General features: G+C 44.6%; 1 protein-coding gene and 2 long non-coding RNA genes across 4 annotated transcripts in view; 1 reads left to right on the top strand and 2 right to left on the bottom strand.

Moving 5' to 3' along the window:
- Window positions 1-6,701: 6,701 nt before the first annotated feature.
- klf17 (Kruppel-like factor 17) lies at window positions 6,702-9,192 on the bottom strand. Its single transcript, XM_035635518.2, has 3 exons — window positions 9,056-9,192; window positions 7,800-8,913; window positions 6,702-7,671 (listed from the first exon to the last, which is right to left on the bottom strand). Exons 1-3 carry the CDS (start codon window positions 9,134-9,136, stop codon window positions 7,496-7,498), a joined length of 1,371 nt encoding a protein of 456 aa, XP_035491411.2. The 5' UTR covers window positions 9,137-9,192; the 3' UTR covers window positions 6,702-7,495.
- On the top strand, window positions 9,145-10,653 carry LOC124850031. The gene is made up of 2 exons (XR_007030772.1): window positions 9,145-9,279; window positions 9,884-10,653. It is a non-coding gene; the product is annotated as an uncharacterized LOC124850031 (long non-coding RNA).
- The window catches only part of LOC124850030, a 67,389-nt gene continuing 58,556 nt past the window's right edge, over window positions 9,596-18,428 (bottom strand). Inside the window, exon 4 of one of the 2 annotated variants that reach the window (XR_007030771.1) lies at window positions 9,596-9,754. This is a non-coding gene — a long non-coding RNA (uncharacterized LOC124850030). The remainder of the gene's footprint in view (window positions 9,755-18,428) is intronic. The other variant, XR_007030770.1, reaches the window with a different exon arrangement.

Below are 18,428 nucleotides of genomic sequence, written 5' to 3'. Positions count from 1 at the left end.
AGTCAAGAGTTTGAAAAAGAAGACCACGTTTTCTCCCAAACCAGAGATCTGTAATAAACTGGATCACGAGGCATCGGACTCAAATGCACAACTCAGGATTCGAAGGTCAAAAAAAAGAGTCGTTAACAACAAGGCAGGTCGCCAACGGTGAAGGCAAAACAGAAGGGCGGACTAATCCAGGAGGGCTGCGGCAAAAGACAATGTCAAAAAACTCACAAGCAAAAAGGATCATTAAAGGAAATAATGCTGGAACGCTTGCAACAGAATACAAAGAGGAACTGGCAAGAGGACAGCGGAGCACACAGGAGGGTGAGATGACCGCACCAGGTGAAACACTTCAGGACGGGGAAGATCACAGGAGCGGGAGACACACAGGGACAGGAAGTGGAAACGGGGAACGGGAGGAGAGGTGAGTAAACGGGAAAAATTAAAACAGGAAATGAACAGAATGTTCGGCGGCAGACATGACAAGGTCCTGTTCGTCCTCAGGAGAAGTTGTAACATAAACATTGACGGCATTATTTTAATGTTATTTAATCGTATTTGTTTTATAGACGATTTATTGTTGTATTAATCCTTTCTCTCAAAGCCCTTAAATGCTGCATACAGTAAATAAAAGATTATTATTGGGTGATTGACAATAACCTAACAAAGACAATGGAGGGAATCAGTGCTACTTTTGTGTTGCAAGCTAAACATAAAATGTCTTATCCACACAGATGTTGTAGTAAGGAGCCGCTCTGCTAAGGAGCCGTTTTGCAGTTGTTTATCTGTTCCAAAAATTCTATCGGCAGTGGCGAATGGTCCTAAGACCTTGAGATTTTGGCACACATGGTGCAGGGGCTGACTGATAAGACACGCAAACTCTCCCTTTCCTGTGATGGGCAGAGCATATGCTTGACTCTCCTCAGAGAACATATCACACGCACATTGCAAACATGTTGACAAATGCTGGGAAAGGAGCTGATCCATTCATTAAAACCAGGAGGAATCTGTAAATTGAGAATCTTTGTCTTCTAGGTGGAGAGTTTCATACCAAGTGCTGCTTGTCTTGTTTTTTACACTGTTTCTAATATGGTCTTAATATATATTCCATGTGAATATTACACTGCTGACCACACAAACCACCCGAAGGTGGAAGGGAGGGAGTGGATCTATGCATCCATGTCCAGCAGCTACCATTGGTACGGTCGAACTGTCAAATTTGGAAGGAAGTTCCCTAAATCTGGACCAGGAAGTAAAAGAGCTGTTTGGATTCTCTAAATGCATAAGAAAGGAGCATCAATGCTTCCTTTCCTATGCATTTAGCATAGTGTACACTGGACCTTCCTGTGCAAAAGGAAAGGGGAAATAGTCGCCCCACAATTCACTGTGGCAGCGATATTTAACTTGTTGCGCCATGCACAAACGTAAATGATTCAATCCGAAATAGAAGAAAAAGAGTATGAATATGACCCAGAATATGACGCAGGTCATCATGGAAATTACCGTTACCTATTAAATAATTTACATCTGATGTCATACAGTGGTAAAACACACTGAAACATGCTGATGGAGCCGTTGTGTTTTTGTAGTCCATCTTCGGAAATTTGTAGTTTCACCACTTCAATAACATCCGCCGTCGCAAGATGACGTAGTACAGTCAAAGACGAGTCGGATTCTCTGAGCAGCGCTGTCGGCTTTTCCTAAGTCCTATGAATCCTCCTTTACACCTTTCCTGGACCCCACAGAGCTGAAGGAATAGTAGATAGGAAAAGACGATAGGAAGGACAATCTGAATCCACCTCATGACTGTGCCAAAGCAGGTACAACCGCTGCGGTTGTAAAGCAGCGTATATACGGAGGCTTTTTTTGTGTGTATTTGGAAGAGAGAAAATCACAATCACAAGTGACACAAGAAAAGTAAAGTAACAAAACAAGACACAGGAGAACAGGAAATGAATTTCAAAATAAAACAGGAAACACCAAACTCCAGATCCAAACATGAGGGGGGAGACTACAAAATAAAAGAGAAGGGTGTGGCCGCAGTTTTAATTCTACAAAAGAACTAAAATGAGTGTTAATAAATACTTTTCTCATATCTTAGACAAACTAATTTAATTGAGTAGAGGTGACAGAGTTTTTTTTTGTTTTATTATTATTTTTATTTAGTAAATGATAGCGAGTTGGAAAAGCACACATTTGTTGTTTGGCCAAAAAAAACGCAAGAAGAAGATTTTCGTTTGAGCGATTTGCGCGCTGCAACCCACCTACAAGTGACGTTGTCGGTACTCGGTTATATGGGCAAAAACAAAGAAACAAAACATTTCAATACGCTTCAGTACATTATTTGCGCACTTCTGAGGGGCGCGAAGGTCACGTGTTTTCCGCTTTGGAGACGGGGAGGTCACGTGTTTCCGGTCTACTGTGGAGCTCCACGGCTCTGGCGGTCTGCAGCCGGACCCTCTTGAAATAAAACGGAAAACACAAGGGCACCACAGGAAGGTAAATGACCAGAGCATAAAATCAGAAGTCCAACGAAAAAACTAAAAGATTTCGCAACAGTTATAAACACAACAATAGTCCCAAAAATAAAAAAGTCCTAAAGAGGGACAATGTCCTCAACAGTTCACACAGGCAGAATCCCTCCGCGGAGAGAACGTCTGTCCGTTGTTGTATCTCTTTTTCTATCTCCCTCCTCCTTCACCTGATTTTGTTCCTCCGTCAACAGGATTCGAAAGTTGAATCTGGGAGAACGCAATTCTCCTCCTTGTTTTGGTTATGCCATGGACAACGCGGTTCCTTTGTGCAGGAAATAAAGCCTTCATTTTTCCATAACAAGGCTCACGGGCGACCAATAAAAAAACATGGATGGTGTCGTTTTCCTGTCGCCATTACACCGAGCAATCGGTTTTAAAATCATAATGACACTATTTCAGCAATAGTCTATTCCCACTTTAAGATGATGATCCTTCCTGTGCCATTTTCCTATTCAGCGTTTACATGATACTCTTTTACAGGTGGTGATTATGATTGTGAACTCATGTTCTGTTCGAATTTGTCATTTAGTGGCTTTACTTTACTTGTTTGCATGTTGAGTCACTGCAAATCAGTTCTGGACAAAGGTGCATAAGTGTGGGGATATTTTCATTCATTTAGCATTCTAAAGGATTTTCAGGTTCTGCTACCATGCTACCTGCCTGTTGTGGTTTGAATCACAGGACTCAATGGCGGAAAACAGAGGCTTAGACATCATATAGGATCTGGTCCTTCAACTGTGCAGCCTAAAACACTCGCTGTATATAATCCTTGCTGTTTATATATATATATATATATATATATATATAGTTTCCCCACTCGCCCCATTGGACGGTCTTGTGTTTCCTCCCTCAAGCTCGGGTCATCTAACAGAGGCCTGGGAGCCTGAGGGTTCTGCCCAGTATCTTAGCCCTTCCCAGGACGGCGCTCTTCTGGACAGAGATCTCGGATGTTGTTCCCCGGAATCTGCTGGAGTCGAGTCACTCTCCCAGTTTGGGGGGGGGGGGGGGGTGTCACAGCCCCGAGGGCTCAGATCACCACCGGCGCCCCTGCTGCCTTCCCTCCCCACATCTTTCCTAGCTCCTCTTTCAGCCCTTGGTATTTCTCGAAACCTCTCGTGTTCCCTCTTCTTGATGTTGCTGTTGGCACATCTACCACCGCCGCCTTCGTCTGTTGTTCGCCGACCACCATGGTGTCCGGCTGGTCCGTTATCACCAGTTTATCAGTCTGGATCTTGAAGTCCTTCTCCACCACCTTCGGAGGTGTGTTCCATTCCGACCTTGGGGTGACTTCCAGCCCATACTCGCGCAGATGTTCCCGTCCACTACGCCGGCCACTTGGTTGGGGCGTTCCATGTACACCGTGCCTGCCTGCATCTTACCCGTGCGTTTGCTGGTCTCAGGGGCGTCTTTGCACAGCCCACACATAGGTTCCCCCACTGGTGTGGTCGGCCCGCGAACTCTATCGATCTTGTGCCCAGCACCTCGTCTTGTGCGTCCATTATTATTGCCTCTGTCCTGTGTTTGAGACCAGCCTTTTCCAGCCACTGTCGGGATTTCTCCGTATAAGCCACTTCTTTTATCTGACAGTGGTACATGCCGCGCAGGGGCAGGGGTCCTTCCATGATGTTTCCTCCTCCCCGTCTTCCTACTCATCCTCCTCATTAGGTTTCTGTGGCTCTGACGCTCACTTCGCCTGCCTGAAATGTAAGTGTATTTGTATGTGTGTGTGTGTGTGTGTGTGTGTGTGTGTGTGTGTGTGTGTGTGTGTGTGTGTGTGTGTAGCCTGGTCAAAGTCAGTGATGTTATACTGCCTCTGTGTGGCTAGATGCAGCAACTGCATGTCCAGTCCTCCAATCCACATGCCATGTGCCCAGGGCAAGACACTTAACCCTAAGGACTGCGGCGTATGAGTGATGTATATGAATGGGTGATTGTGACTGGAATGTTATTTCAAAGCATCTTTACTGACAAATAAATTACACGTAAAATAACAATATTCAGACACAACTGCTCTCTGGTGAGTGTTACTGTGCCTCAACAGATACTTGACCTCGGCTCACTGCCACACTGTCATGGCACAACAGAGACCTGAACTCCTTTTGCTTTTCCCCATCATAGGTCAAACAGTATGGCAGGACAGTAGTGCAAGTATTAAATCTGCATAAACGATGTGATGCATTTGTGTCAACACTGAACACGACCTCAACATCGTGAGGCCGTTTGAGAATTAAAAACAACAATTAATTATAACCCTGCCAACACTCATTTGAACATGACTACTTGTAGGGAAGAGAATGACAATATGCTGAATCTGGGCACTGATCTGTCTCGTCACCAAGTCGGCCAGAACACCACTTAAAAGGCCAAATATGCAACAGAATTGAGGGTTTTCTTCAAAGGCTGTTTAATGTCTCTTTCACTGTGGCACATACAAATATTCCAGCAGTTACAGAGTCCTGGGTTGTAGCTGTGGTCTTGGTTGTGTGTGTGGTTTTCTATATAAAGAAGGAATAACCTGGTAACTTTGGGGCCTTTTCTACACTACTTTCTTTTATGTTTATAGAAATATGTAATGGTTAAGCTTCAGTGCGGACCACCTCACTGAATGATGATTTCGCAGTTTGGAGCAACATTTCATCCACATGTTAACACTTTCCTTTACCTAAAGTAATTTGAAACATTAAAATAGATACTGTATTAATGTATGTTTTTTCTACGTATATATGATCACCTCTCTAAGTTTAACTTGATGCTTTTACAAAATGTTTTTACACATCTTGTCTTTGAGAATGAAACCATATTTCACTGACACTTGTCGTAAGGAAATCCAAAATCAAAATATGTGATTCAGTTGCAGATGAGTGTCATGTAAGTCTTCAGCCGTGTGCGACTGGAGAAACGCTATAAGAAGAGAGAGAAGGCGGGGGATATCTCCACAAAGGCGTATCATCCGTCTGAGTGTGACAGGCACTTCTCATTCAAACAGCATCAGCCTGATGAAACGAACACTGCATGCCAAGGCTAAACCAATGAGGACATCTAGTGGCGATACTTAGGTATGACAAGGGAAGAAGCACAAACTCCTAGACACGTTGATTTACACTCCTTTTTAACATAATGGATAATAATCCTTTATTCCTCCCACAACGGGGACATTACAGCAGAATATTTATTTTAGCCAATCCCAGCTGACATTGGGCGAGAGGCAGGGTACACCGTGGACAGGTCGCCAGCCTATCACAGGGCCACATACAGGGACAAACAACCATTCACTCTCACATTCATACCTACGGTCAATTTAGAGTCTCCAATGAACCTAACCCCGTTCTGCATGTCTTTGGACTGTGGGAGGAAGCCGGGGAACCAGGAGAGAACCCACGCATACACGGGGAGAACATGCAAACTCCACACAGAGAGGTCCTGCTTGGTTTGAATCGGGACTCGAACCCAGAACCTTCTTGCTGCGAGATGACAGCTCCATTCACTACACCACAGTATAAGTAAGATGACATTTATAATTCTAGTATTCTTACAAGGGTGTGCCGAGAAAAAAGGTGGAAATTAAATTATGTTGTGACCAGGTGTTTTTTTTTAACCGTTTTAATCTGATTAGATGTAAATAGTGCATTTTCAAACCAAGCACTTTTCCTTTTGGTTTGGACCCCGGGCTGGAGGATTGTGTTTTGCATTTTCTCTGCAACTTTTTAATCTTCCATTTCTTGCTGTGATGCTGCTCACTGTGGATGCTTCAAGAGTTAAGAGTTTTGATCCAAGTGTGAAGACTGCATGTTGTATCCAGGTATATCATGACAGGAACATTTGTGAATTTGGATCATTTATAAATGAATAATAATTTAGAACCTTTCATCTAGTTTCTTCCCCTCAATGGTGTTAAGGCAATACATGTTTTCCATTTCAAATGGTAAACTAAACACGTTACCTTAGGCCAATGTCATTATATGATTGGACATTAGGGGGCAGCCTTTAATAAGCCATTGTAATCATAGTAACATCACCTGTTGCAAAGTGTCATATTAAATGTTATGGATTACACGATGCCTTACATTACACCTACAATTTGGATTGATGTTTATCTAAATCTGCTGCAGTCCCTAAAGATGTGAATTAAACCTCATGAATGTGTTATGTGGAAATTGTTAAAATCATACCAATGACAAGACATATTTGTAAAAGTACTTTTATTTTTGAGCCCTTGAGTACATAAAAACAGTAGCATTCTTGGAAAATGGTGCATCTGAGTGGCAATTCTGCTGAAGTACAGAGGATTGACCATTGCAATTGATTTCTTCATTCTTAATAAAAAACAAAAAACATTTTCCATAGCAAAATACAAAGCGTATCACTAAAAACACTGATCGATCAATAACATTTGAATCAGAGTGGCCTGAATTGATGCTTGGTATCCTAAATATAATTTTTTAGTACCTGAATTGTCTTCTTGCAAATGCTCAAGCAATGTATATAATCTCTTGCATATACTAAAATCTGTCAGAAAATGTAGTTAAAAAGTCGTCGACAAAAACCCTGACCTGATTCGAGTAGTATCAGAGGCGAATGTAAACATTACAAAAATACTCTTTCACATATGTACAACGGGACCGGCCCACAGTGCGTTTCTTCCTTTGGGAAGCAGATACACAGTCTTTGTCGAGATTCTCACCCACAATCAATAAGTTATTCAAAAGACAGGGTGAGGAAATGTATTAAATATCAAACTACTATAACTTAGCCAAAGATAAATTCATATATGCACATAAAAAAAACACGTTTTCATTTTTCCCTGACAGAGAGGCACTTGTTCCTATAAGAATACATTTTGTTACGTTTGATATGGTTCCTCTGCCAAGGCACGAAAGGTCCCCAAGCGGGACCATTTTGGGTTCACTTGGATGATCTGACTACAATCCCACTGATGGAGTCTGGATAGAAAAATGTCCTGGTGGGTCAACGTGGCCTTACATGTGCCTCTTCATGTGTAAGGCCAGGTGGTCCGAGCGGGAGAAGGCGCGCTCGCAGAGGTGGCACTGGAAAGGCCGGTGTCCCGTGTGTTTCCTGAAGTGACGGGTCAGCTCATCCGACCTGGCAAACTTCCAGCCACAGCCTTCCCAGTTACAGTGGTAGGGCTTTTCACCTGACAGACACACGCAGAGGGGTTTTTGTTTAGATCACAGGTCACAGGGTGCATGAACAAGATCAAAATAAGTTTACTAAACTGACCAGTTGAATTTTATCTATGAACCTCAGGGAAAGTGTGCTCACCTGTGTGTGTCCTCATGTGGGCCTTGAGGTGGGAGCTCTTGGTGTACGTTTTGCCACAACCCGGGAACTCGCAGCTGTGCGTCGCGGCGCGCTTCCTGGGCCACGACCGGCGGCCTCGCTTCGGCTTGACGCTGCCCGCCTCGTCGTGCGCGTAAAACTCGAGCAACGACGGCGACGACGGAGGGGTGAGCATCATGCCCTGCATGGACGCCGGATGGTGCTGCTGGTGAACGCGCACCGGCTCCCCGTGCATGCCGTACTGTCCCTGAAAGGGCGCCACGCTCTGGTGCGCGTACTGCGGCTGGTAGTTTGCGTGCATGTACTGGTGTTGGACGTGATGTTGGTGTGGATGCGAGGTCATTTGCGCCACATGACAGCCCGCGTGGCCCCGGGGAGCGGCGTGCTGCATGTGGTGCGCGCCGAACCCCGGTAAGGCGCTTGGAACTGTAGCGTGGTGGTGCGTAAAAGCTGCCAAGTGCACAGAGCGTATCTGGTGCTTCTCAAACAGCTGTCCCGTAAAGTCCCCACCAGCCGCCGCCATCATACAGGACTGACCTACGGGCTCTTCTTTAACCTTGTATCCCAGCGGTGGTGGAGATGTGGCCGCATGTTGGTGGCCAGGTGCGGCTTGAATGGCACCGGGGTTCAACGCTCGCAGTTCGGTGTACTCCCGGCCGTCTCCCGCCGCCTTGCCCTCGCCGCCCTGCCCCGGGTAGCCCATCTCGGGCGTGAGGAGCTCCGCCATGAGGCTGCGCACCGGGCTCGAACCTGCGAAGCCCGCGGCGCCGCGGTAGCTCTGCGCCGCCAGGTGCGGGGAGGCGGGGTGCTCGCCGCAGTCGGGCACAGAGCCGCAGCTCTCCGGAGACTCCGGGAGAGAATACGCGCACTGCTGCTGCTGCTGCTGCGGCTGGGGCGGAGAAACGCTGCAGCTGCTCACCGCGTCGGAGTCGATGGTGTTGGACAGAATGAACTCGAGGTCCAAGAACCTCCCCAGCTCGTCGTCGTCTCTGGGAGGCAGCGCGGGAGACTGCACGATGCTGAACGCCACCTCAATCAGCGGGTTGTGCGCGCCACCTGCTGCGCCGCTCCGCGCGCACGCGTCCACCTTGCACAGCTGCACGGGAGGACGCAGAGAACCAGAGGTGAGCCAAGACGTTGTTGGTGTGTGTGTGTGTGTGTGTGTGTGTGTGTGTGTGTGTGTGTGTGTGTGTGTGTGTCTCTCTGTTTTACAATGTACATGCTTCTTCTTTACTTACGTTGTCAAACTGTTTTCCCTCCATGGCTTGGACGCTCGGGAACGACGTGACTGCGGGCATCGCGGCCTCGGCCACAGCCATGCTGACCGCTCGCGGGTGGTGCGATGAGGAGGAGGAGGAGAAGAAGAAGAAGGAGCGAGTGGGAGTCAGACGACGTCCCGTACGTCCAGAAAGCGCCGGCGCGGTCACGTCGGCAGCCGAGTGGGCGATACAGGATTCAGGATGTAAGTATCAACAGTGGACACGGAGCCTCTTATAGATCCCCGTGTCCCGAAAACAGGGAGGCGTGGCTTTGACTCTACAACCCCCTCCTGCCCTCCTCCTTCCCTGTACGCACACTCTCACCCCCCCAACGGAAACCAACTGAGCAAACATTACATTACTTATAGGTGCGTAAAGCAGGTGTGTTACTGAGGTGCGTGTGTGTGTGTGTGTGACAGAACCAACGAGTAAATGACTCGACATTACACGGTATCTCTGAGCCGTGTAAGATATTAATTACACGCCTGTCAAAACTACTTTCAAGTTTTTTGGGGTTATTTTGCCAGAGGGTTATATATGAAATATACAAACCCCTTGTACATTTCCATCCATGTACAACTGCACCTCCAGTTGCAAACACTTTGACCCGAGGCGGCCACAGGGGGCGACTCCGAGCCCGCTGAGCGCACGGGACTCAGTTCCAGCGCGTCAAAGACTCTGTGGAGGTGAAGTTAGAAATGTTGTAACAAAGGGTGTGTGTGTGTGTGTGTGGGGGGGGGGGGGTGGGTCAAGCTGGCATTGTTTGCTGTTCTTGTTGACCGTCTCTCACGTGCGTTAATTTTGCAGCGTGCAAGTCTCTCCCAGTTTCATTCCAACACACAAACGCGCGCATCATCAATGTGTCCCGACTTGATCCCTGCGCGATTAGCGCAAACGCGAACGTGTGAAGAGGAGGCTCGTCCCTGGAGCCCATCGAAACAACCTGTTGATCTGGATGTCAACAAAGGAATACATGTTTTCTCCGTGACCCCCCCTCTTTCAACCTGTCCCCTGCAGACATATGGTAATGCACAGGTGGATGGGTGTCGATCGTGGAGAAGGGAGAACAACCACCTGGACGAAAAATAATAAATAAAGACAGAGAAAGAGAGAGAGAAACCCATCAGACTTTCGTTTGACATTGAGACATTTATCGGTTCATGTCTGTCCACAAGCTTAAAAAAAAAACCACATTGGACATTATTTTACCATCCTCATACTTCAAATGCGTCATGACAGTTCATAATTTGATAAGGCCGTTTGAACTAATGACACGTCAGAGAAGTGCTGCTTGGTTCAGCGCCTCAGACACCTCCAGCTATGACACTGACTAAATAAAACATATACACTTTTAATGCATTCAAAATGATTAGGGTCTCTATACTTCCTCTATTGAAGTCTGAAAAACGGTTTGTTCTGGGGAGAGTTCGAGCCCCCTGGGGTTTAACTGACATAATTCACCATAACAGATAATTGACTATAATTTAATGTGTCTGTGTGACTTGTTTTTGTGAGGATATTGTTCCTATAACTCCTCAAATAAATCATTATTTGGGCTTTGTAACAGAGCATGTGGATATTGTTGTTGTTTCTTTACATCTGCGGCAAAAAAGGGTTGGGGAATTAATTTATATTTCTTGTTCTTTCTTTCTTGTGCTGCTTTTTTTTACAAATAATTTTAAACTCAGTTTGTAACTCAATCACAGTTTAGCATAACACAACAAGTCCCCGGCCCCGTATCTCATTAGACGAGATTAGATTAGATTAGGTGCATTTGATTTTCTTTAAATGCGCCAAACTGCGCCATAGCCGAACGAACACACACACACCCTGCTCCTGCAGGTGCTGTGAGAGGCAGCGTCCTGCAGCCCTCTCCCTTTATATACGCCGTTATTTTTAACCAGCCTGGGCCTGACGCAAAAAATCAAATTCCGCTTCTGTGTGCGTGCCAAGTGGAAATGGACTCTGCTTCCTGAGGAAAAAGCGGACAGCTTGCTTCCTCCACTTTCACTCCACAGTCACCTTTGTTTCTAGTAACCTAAGGGAATGCAGACACGGCTGGACGACTTTTCATCCACTGATTGAAACTAATATCAATGTAGGACATTTTGTTTGTCTTATAGTATTATTATTACACTACTCTATGGGGCAATAACAAGCCTGTTTGAGATTTTCAGTCTTAGAATATTGCAGCGTATTGAAATATAATTTCTGAGTGTTGTGAGCTCCCCCTGCAGAGAAAACCGTCCACTATCTTGTTCCATCAACTGTTTCATCAAAGTAAACTCATGTAAAAAGCAACTGGCCAAGAAGAGAGAGAGAGAGAGAGAGAGAGAGAGAGAGAGAGAGATACAGATAAAGAGTCAACCCCCCGGCTCGGGTTTCTCCTTTTGTCACTCTCTTTTCTAAAAGGGAGGAAGTCTCCCTGCTTGAGTGTTTTCTAAACACAATTACTTCAAGATTACAGTTGAGGCAGACAGACAGAGAGAACCACGGCATCCCACCGAGGACACACTCAAATATTTTCCAAGTAAACAGAGAAAAAGCTGTTATCTTGTTCAAGTGTTTGTTTTCCTTCTATTTTTTTTTCGGAAGAATGTTGATTTTTTTTGTAGCATTGTCTCGGTATCTTGACAAGTAATTGAAGCTCGATTCTGCAAAAGAAAATCTTGCTTTTAACTGGAATTAAGGAGAGATGATTTGTGTAAACGCACACGTCTGATGGCGATTGTCCTGTTTCCTATTTGCTTTGATGCTCAGGAAGATTCAGGAGTTTTCACAGAAATCACACAGCAGCGTATCCGGCAACGGATGAGTCATTTGAAGTTTCTTTACTGTGAATGTGTGATGGCACAACTGTCCTTTGCACGCACACACACACACACACACACACACACACACACACACACACACACACACACACACACACACACACACACACACACACACACACACACACACACACACACACACACACACACACACACACACACACACACACACACACACAGCAATTATCGTCATCACACACAAAGTGAGGGGAAACCCAACTGTTATCTTGGATAAATATGCCGCCGAGCATGGCATGAAAAAGCAACAAAGTGATTAGAGGGGGGCTGAGGGGGAGAGAACAACGACACTGTGGAGACGGGCTGGTTTCTAGAAAGATATCACAGGGAGGTGGGGAGGAGAGGAAACGCGAACAAATGTGAGCTGATGAGAAGAATCATGGGAAAGAAGAACGGCAACGACATGGGCCAATCAGTAATCCTCTGGTCTTCCTGAGTCGTGTCAAACAGTCCGACTCTGTCCGGCCGAGCGGATTGGACGGGATCAGAGGGGATGTGGGCCGGTGTATGAACGTAGGATTCAAGTTATTAGATTTCCAGTGGGCCAACGTATTTGGATTCATTACATCGTTCTTCACCTTATCATAAACAGACAAAATAGAGAAATACTGACTTCATTAGATTTTTTAATCGCGATAAAACTGCAATGCAATGAATTAAAGTTAAGTCACATGCCCGAACTTAATCTCATTATATTAAAGAAAACATCACTTGTCTGCGACAGTCCTAAATGGTTTATCTTTTTTCTTCCAGTAGGCAAAGCTCATGGTGGTTAAATGGTTTAGCATTCGTCACTAATGAGGCCATTAGCTGCTAGCTGTTAGGCTAATGAGATCAGGTTGGCACATACTTAGCAGAATGTTGGCTGATTTACGTTTCTCGTATGTTTGATCAGGATCAGGGGTAATTAGGAGCTGGACCAGCAATGATTAGCAACTGTTTGTACATTATCAAAAGTCACTACATCACTTTTTTTTAAATCAAGAGACAAATCCCTTCATTATTCTTGGTACTCTTTACTTATCATTAGCACCTGGTTAGTCTGAGGGTCACTGTGGATTAAAAGCTGTTCCAGTAGTTACCCTCTGACTATCTAAAATAAAAACTAACTTTTAGTTATTATAGAGCGTCAGCTAAGTTTAAAACAAAATCAGCACAAATGGGACATGCACCTCCTGCCAGTCACCACGACTGCTTAAGAGGGTCAGGGTCATGGTTGACTTGTCAACAGTCAACGGGGTCATGGTTGCTTCATCACACTGAACCAAATAAAAAACAAGTAATATCTGGGACTACACATCTAGGAAGGTTGAAATCCAGTTTTACCAGCCCCCCCCCCCCCCCCCAAATAAAATGGTTTCTACAATCGTCAAAAACAACTTCCAGTTTGACTATGCAAAACGCCAGAGCCGGGTTGTCACTGCGAGCAGGACCTGTGACTATTCCATCATTTTGTACTAATTATGTTGTCCTCTTTTTCATGAATGAAATCTTAACTGGCGCACTTAGCATTTTCAAAATGATTCACCAGGACCGATTCAGGATGTATTTTATGCAGCATAAAAACTTCAGTCAGATCGGTTGTTATGCTCTTACACTGTGTGACTTACTTTATCGCATTATGTGCTACAACATTTTTTTATAGTTTTACTCATCCAGTAGATCAAATAGGGCATGCTTTTAGAATTATTTGAAAGTTAAATTAAAACTACATAGTAACCTGTTGATTTCTGTTATTAATTAACATGATTGCGAATTTGTGGAGTAAAAAGACTTCTTTTTTTTAAAGTTCACAAAGGGCACAGGACAATGAACTAACTCTAAAAAAACTTGGTGTGTCTGACTGAAGAGCAGAGGATCGGCATCTGAGTATGCAAAAAAATTATTGTCATGCGACCCGATCCAGCACTTTATTCAAGTGTCATGAAAAAAGAACCGGTCTCGCTTCTTTCAGTCTCGGTTTCAGCTCTTTATTTCTCCACATTAGCTTTTAGCAGCAGCAGCGGAGAGTCTGCCCATTATCTGCCTGAAGGGCCATTTTCCTGTTCCACCTGTTGGGACTCCTTTTGTGCGTGTGTGTGTGCATCAGTTCCCATGGCAGTGTACTGGTGCTAGGGCTGGGCGATATGGCCTAAAAAAAAATCCCTGATTTTTTTCACAAAAACTCTGATTTACGGTTTAAACCGATTGATTCTCATTACCACCTGCCTTCACCACGTATTTCTGTAACTTCAACTTCTCCCAGACCGTGACATGTCTGGCAGTACTTTGAAATCAAATGTGACTCGTTCAAATATTTCTAAATACGGATAATAATTTTAAAAAAGGAGTAGTTTCTCCTCTGCAGTGAAACATGTTTTTGTCACGCATCGATATCTTGAACTGCAATTTGATTTCTCCTCACTTTCGGGTTTTAAGAAAGTTTAGGAACTAAAAGGATGCTGCAGATATTGATGATATTTGTCTATTTTTCATAATGGCATACAACAGTTATAGAGCACACAGGTGGAAACTGTGTCTAACGGGTCTTGAGCCTCTGTCTGGGTTTTTCCCATGGTCAACTCACACCAAGTGCTGTCGTCTTAAATCTATGTTAGCTGTCGCTACAGAAAAATAAAGATTTTATTTTCCGACCTCAACACAGATGATGTAAAGTTTCTAAGCAAAATTACTTTCAATTTCACTTCAATTCCGAAGGTCACAGTATCTGCAGGGTTCCCACACATTTTCCATTTCAAAATTCCAGACTTTTTCCACACTCAAGTTTCCTTCTTCTCTGTACATTTGTCAGACCATATTTGACATCCGAGTACAAATAGGTAGATGTTTATTAATTAAATATTATTATATAAATGAATGTTTTAAGTAATTGTATAATGCAAGTACATATTATGATAAATAAATCATTTTAAAATCCAACTGTCCGCTAATTTGTTGCACTTCATACACAGAAAGTCACGGTTTGTGCGGATTGATATTGAAATATTGATACTTCCTATCCCGAGGTGTCCTGTTCTAGAACTGAGTCTCTTATTGAGAGATTGATATTCAAACGCAGGAATTTTGAGTAAATACGTATTTTACCATCAACAGGGGGAAACAACAGTACAAAGCAACTAGTTATCACCGGGATAATCTAAATAATGCCCGGTTGATAGAGACTACTTATCCTTCCGCCTGTCATAGTCAATGCAAACTACGGCTCTGTAGAAAATGGAGTGTGTAACTAACGTATGGCGATGTTTATCACTGACCGTGGGAAAATGATTCACTAGAGAGATCGAGACGTATCGATAGTATTCTAAAAAGCTTTGGATTCACGTCTGTTTAGACTTTGGTCTGGAAACACAACACTTTTTCCCACACTGATCCAGACCTGGAAATCACTAAAATCTAATTTCATACTTTTCCATACTGCGTAGGAACCCTGTTTATCTGACTTGTTTTAAACACAGTGCCAGATCACACTTAAAATAAAAACATTCTATCCTATTCTAACCTTATCACAGGAGGCCTGTTCAGAGTCTGGAGCCTGACACCCCTGTAAGTCGTCTAACTTTTGTGCCATAAATAGTAACTTATATCATTACAAGTGGGTTTCTGTTTGAAGAAAACGCCTGACAATAGGAGAAACACTGGGAGCTAAAGCAGGGAGACGGTTTAGAGATGACAATAAATTTTGACCAGGAGCGATCCTCGTGCTCTGAGGCAACGAGCGATAGCTTCTCATCCATCTCGGCTGCTCCACTTAGCTCGTCTTTCAGCGGCTGAGCTGTGTCACTGTCCCAACCGGTGATGATACTCTAGAGAGGCACACGACAAAGGGACAAAATCACTCCCATTGTTCGGCTTTTGTGCGAGGCATAAGGAAAACATACAATGCCTGACATTTCTGGTCATCATTTAACATGGCACGGTGTTCATTTCTGCGTGTGCGTGTCATATTACACGTGCCCTCCTCGCTGTTGGAGCATTCGGGCACCGGTTTCACCCTCAGACCAAAATATGAGAAACGGAAGTGTCACAGTGACACCGACCATCTTAGCACATGTTGTGCGAGGACACGATTCACCAGAAAGAAAAAGAAAAAAGCCTGGGAACCCTTTCAACCGCAGGCCCGCCATTTATAAAATGACAATGATTCAACCTGTTCAGCTTTAAGAAAGCCACAAGCGTAACAATCAAGACAAATTCAAATATCTGTGATGAATGCCAGTTGACGTAGCGCTCTCGGAAACACCTCGCGTCTTTGCCTTCTGTCATGGGCGACGGACAAGAAAAAGAAAGCCGCTGCATGGCGTGGGTGAGTGAGAGGCCAAGGGGGTGATGTATTGTGCATTACGCGCCGTCTATTCTGTGTCAACACGGCGTCCAGGGTTAGGAGTTCATTTCCCAACGGGGGCCACCCAAGCAGATCATAAATCTATCTGGAGGTTTGTCACTGAACTATGCAGCATCCGAGAAGGTGACTGCTGCTCGCTGCTGGACAATTTTGGAAACACAAACAAATTTTGTGCTTATTTTTTTTAGGAGCCAATGCTAGGATGGCGCTCTGGGGATGGTATTGACAGTTTGTCAATGTGCCACACTCAGGGGTCCCCAGATGATGAAAACTGTGCAGATCCCCTGAATTTTCTTGTAGTGCCTTCATGAGGTGACTGTCTTTATCCGTCCAGGTGACTGAACTGTACTGTGACTCTCGAGCGTGATGACTTCAGTTAAATTACAGAAAACCAAAGAGCAATGAATATAAATATTCAACCAAAGTTGCTGGCTGCTTCAGCAGCTGATTGCCTTTGTGTTTGCATTTTATGTGTGTGTGTGTGTGTGTGGTGGGGGGTTAGCTCACTGTTATTATTGATGTGCAGATTGTGTGACATTTGCATGGCACCACGTTTCACCTGCTCCTCCTGCATGGTAACTAACAGTGAATGCAGGCTTTCTGGTCAGTGCAGAGGATAGGCCTTTAGATCGTCCAGTGCTGATGGTGAGCTTCCTCCTAAGTGAGTGTGTCTGAAGTGATAGAGACGGCAGCGAGACACGGTGGGGAGTCAACGGAGAGGTCAGTGAGTGTCACTCGTGTCAGACCTCGATTTTTGGGTTAGGATAAGATTATTGTAATTTTGAAAATAAAAAATAAAATGTGACACTGTTGAATATCTACGTCCTCGCCCCTGAATGTTCAGCATATCAAGACTGGAATATCAAAATAAATAGACTATTGTAACAGTCGAGAGAGGGAAGCTAATTAAATACATATCTTCTGACTAAGTGCAGGGATTAAGTCCCTGTGAAGAGAGCAAATACTTTTGTTATATCTGTCACTAAAGCGTATTATTTTTCACCAAAGCGCCGCGTGATTTAATTCCCGGTGCCAGCGTGTCTGGTTCTGTGAGGTTTGATCAGACATCACGGGGAAGGCAGTTCTCTAGGAGGCCCCTGTCAATCTGTAGTGGGACACAAAATCCCATGAAACCACAACTTGCTCTCATGTTTTAATTTTTTGACGGATCAAGGCTGGCTGTTTCCCCTTCTTTCAGGTCCTTATGCTAAACTAAGCTAACCCACCACTTGTTGCAGCTTTAACAGCGAGATGCGAGACGGGTATTCACGTTTTCATCTAACATTTGGCAGAAAAGGTGACTTTTACTAGAAAAATGCAAATGCTAAACCAAACCCATAGCTGTCTTTGTGGGATGTAACTGGCATGCTAAGGAATCAGTCAAAATAAAAGAGGCCAGTGGTTTTCTTATGTTTATCACCTGATCAGAGTTACTTTTAGTAGCATTTTAAAAAAAGGGGGATTAATTCTTACTCTCTGAGCACCTCTCCCTCCTGATTGTGTTTAAACAAGCCAAACTACACCTCGTATCACACGGCAGTGCATTTTACATAATGTTCTGCTCCTACAATGTGCAAACATGTGCATCCTGCTGAACATGTAAGTGTTGACGGACATAGCATGTGGAGTGGTTGCAGGATGCAAAGCCGCGAAGGACACTGAACACATTAACACAAGATTTATTTGAACACAAGGTTGTTTCCTTTTACAAAAAAAAAACCTAGAAGCCAAATCAGAAATGTACAATAATGTCAGTGAAAGCGCAATAGAAACTTTTCCCCTTGTCTGTTTCTTCTCACACCAGGCAGCCGAGAGCTCTGAAAGGTAGAAGACAGACGTGAGAGCAAATAATTACCTTTCCCAGGTAGCGGCACTGATTGTTGGGGGCCCGCGGGATGAGTGAGGAGGGCCCCGTGTGTGTTTGTGCATCTGAACACAGCGTGTCCTTTTGACCTTGCGGCCCTGCAGACACACACAGAGAGACGGTTTTGTGTCCCACGACAAGAGGTTTGCTTTCACCTGAGCAGGCTCAGCCAATTACGTCCTTCCAAACCCCCCATCCCCCCCAGCAGAGACAAAGGAAAGGCAAAGTGGGGATGAGTGACTGGGACCAGGCCCCATTCACTAGTGGAGGAGGGGTGAGGAGTGTGTTTGGGAAAGG

The sequence above is a fragment of the Scophthalmus maximus genome, chromosome 5, assembly GCF_022379125.1.
Source record: "Scophthalmus maximus strain ysfricsl-2021 chromosome 5, ASM2237912v1, whole genome shotgun sequence".
In the NCBI taxonomy this organism is placed as follows: Eukaryota; Metazoa; Chordata; class Actinopteri; order Pleuronectiformes; family Scophthalmidae; genus Scophthalmus; species Scophthalmus maximus.
Note: the sequence above shows the minus strand (reverse complement) of the source record. Positions and strands in the feature narration are given on the sequence as shown.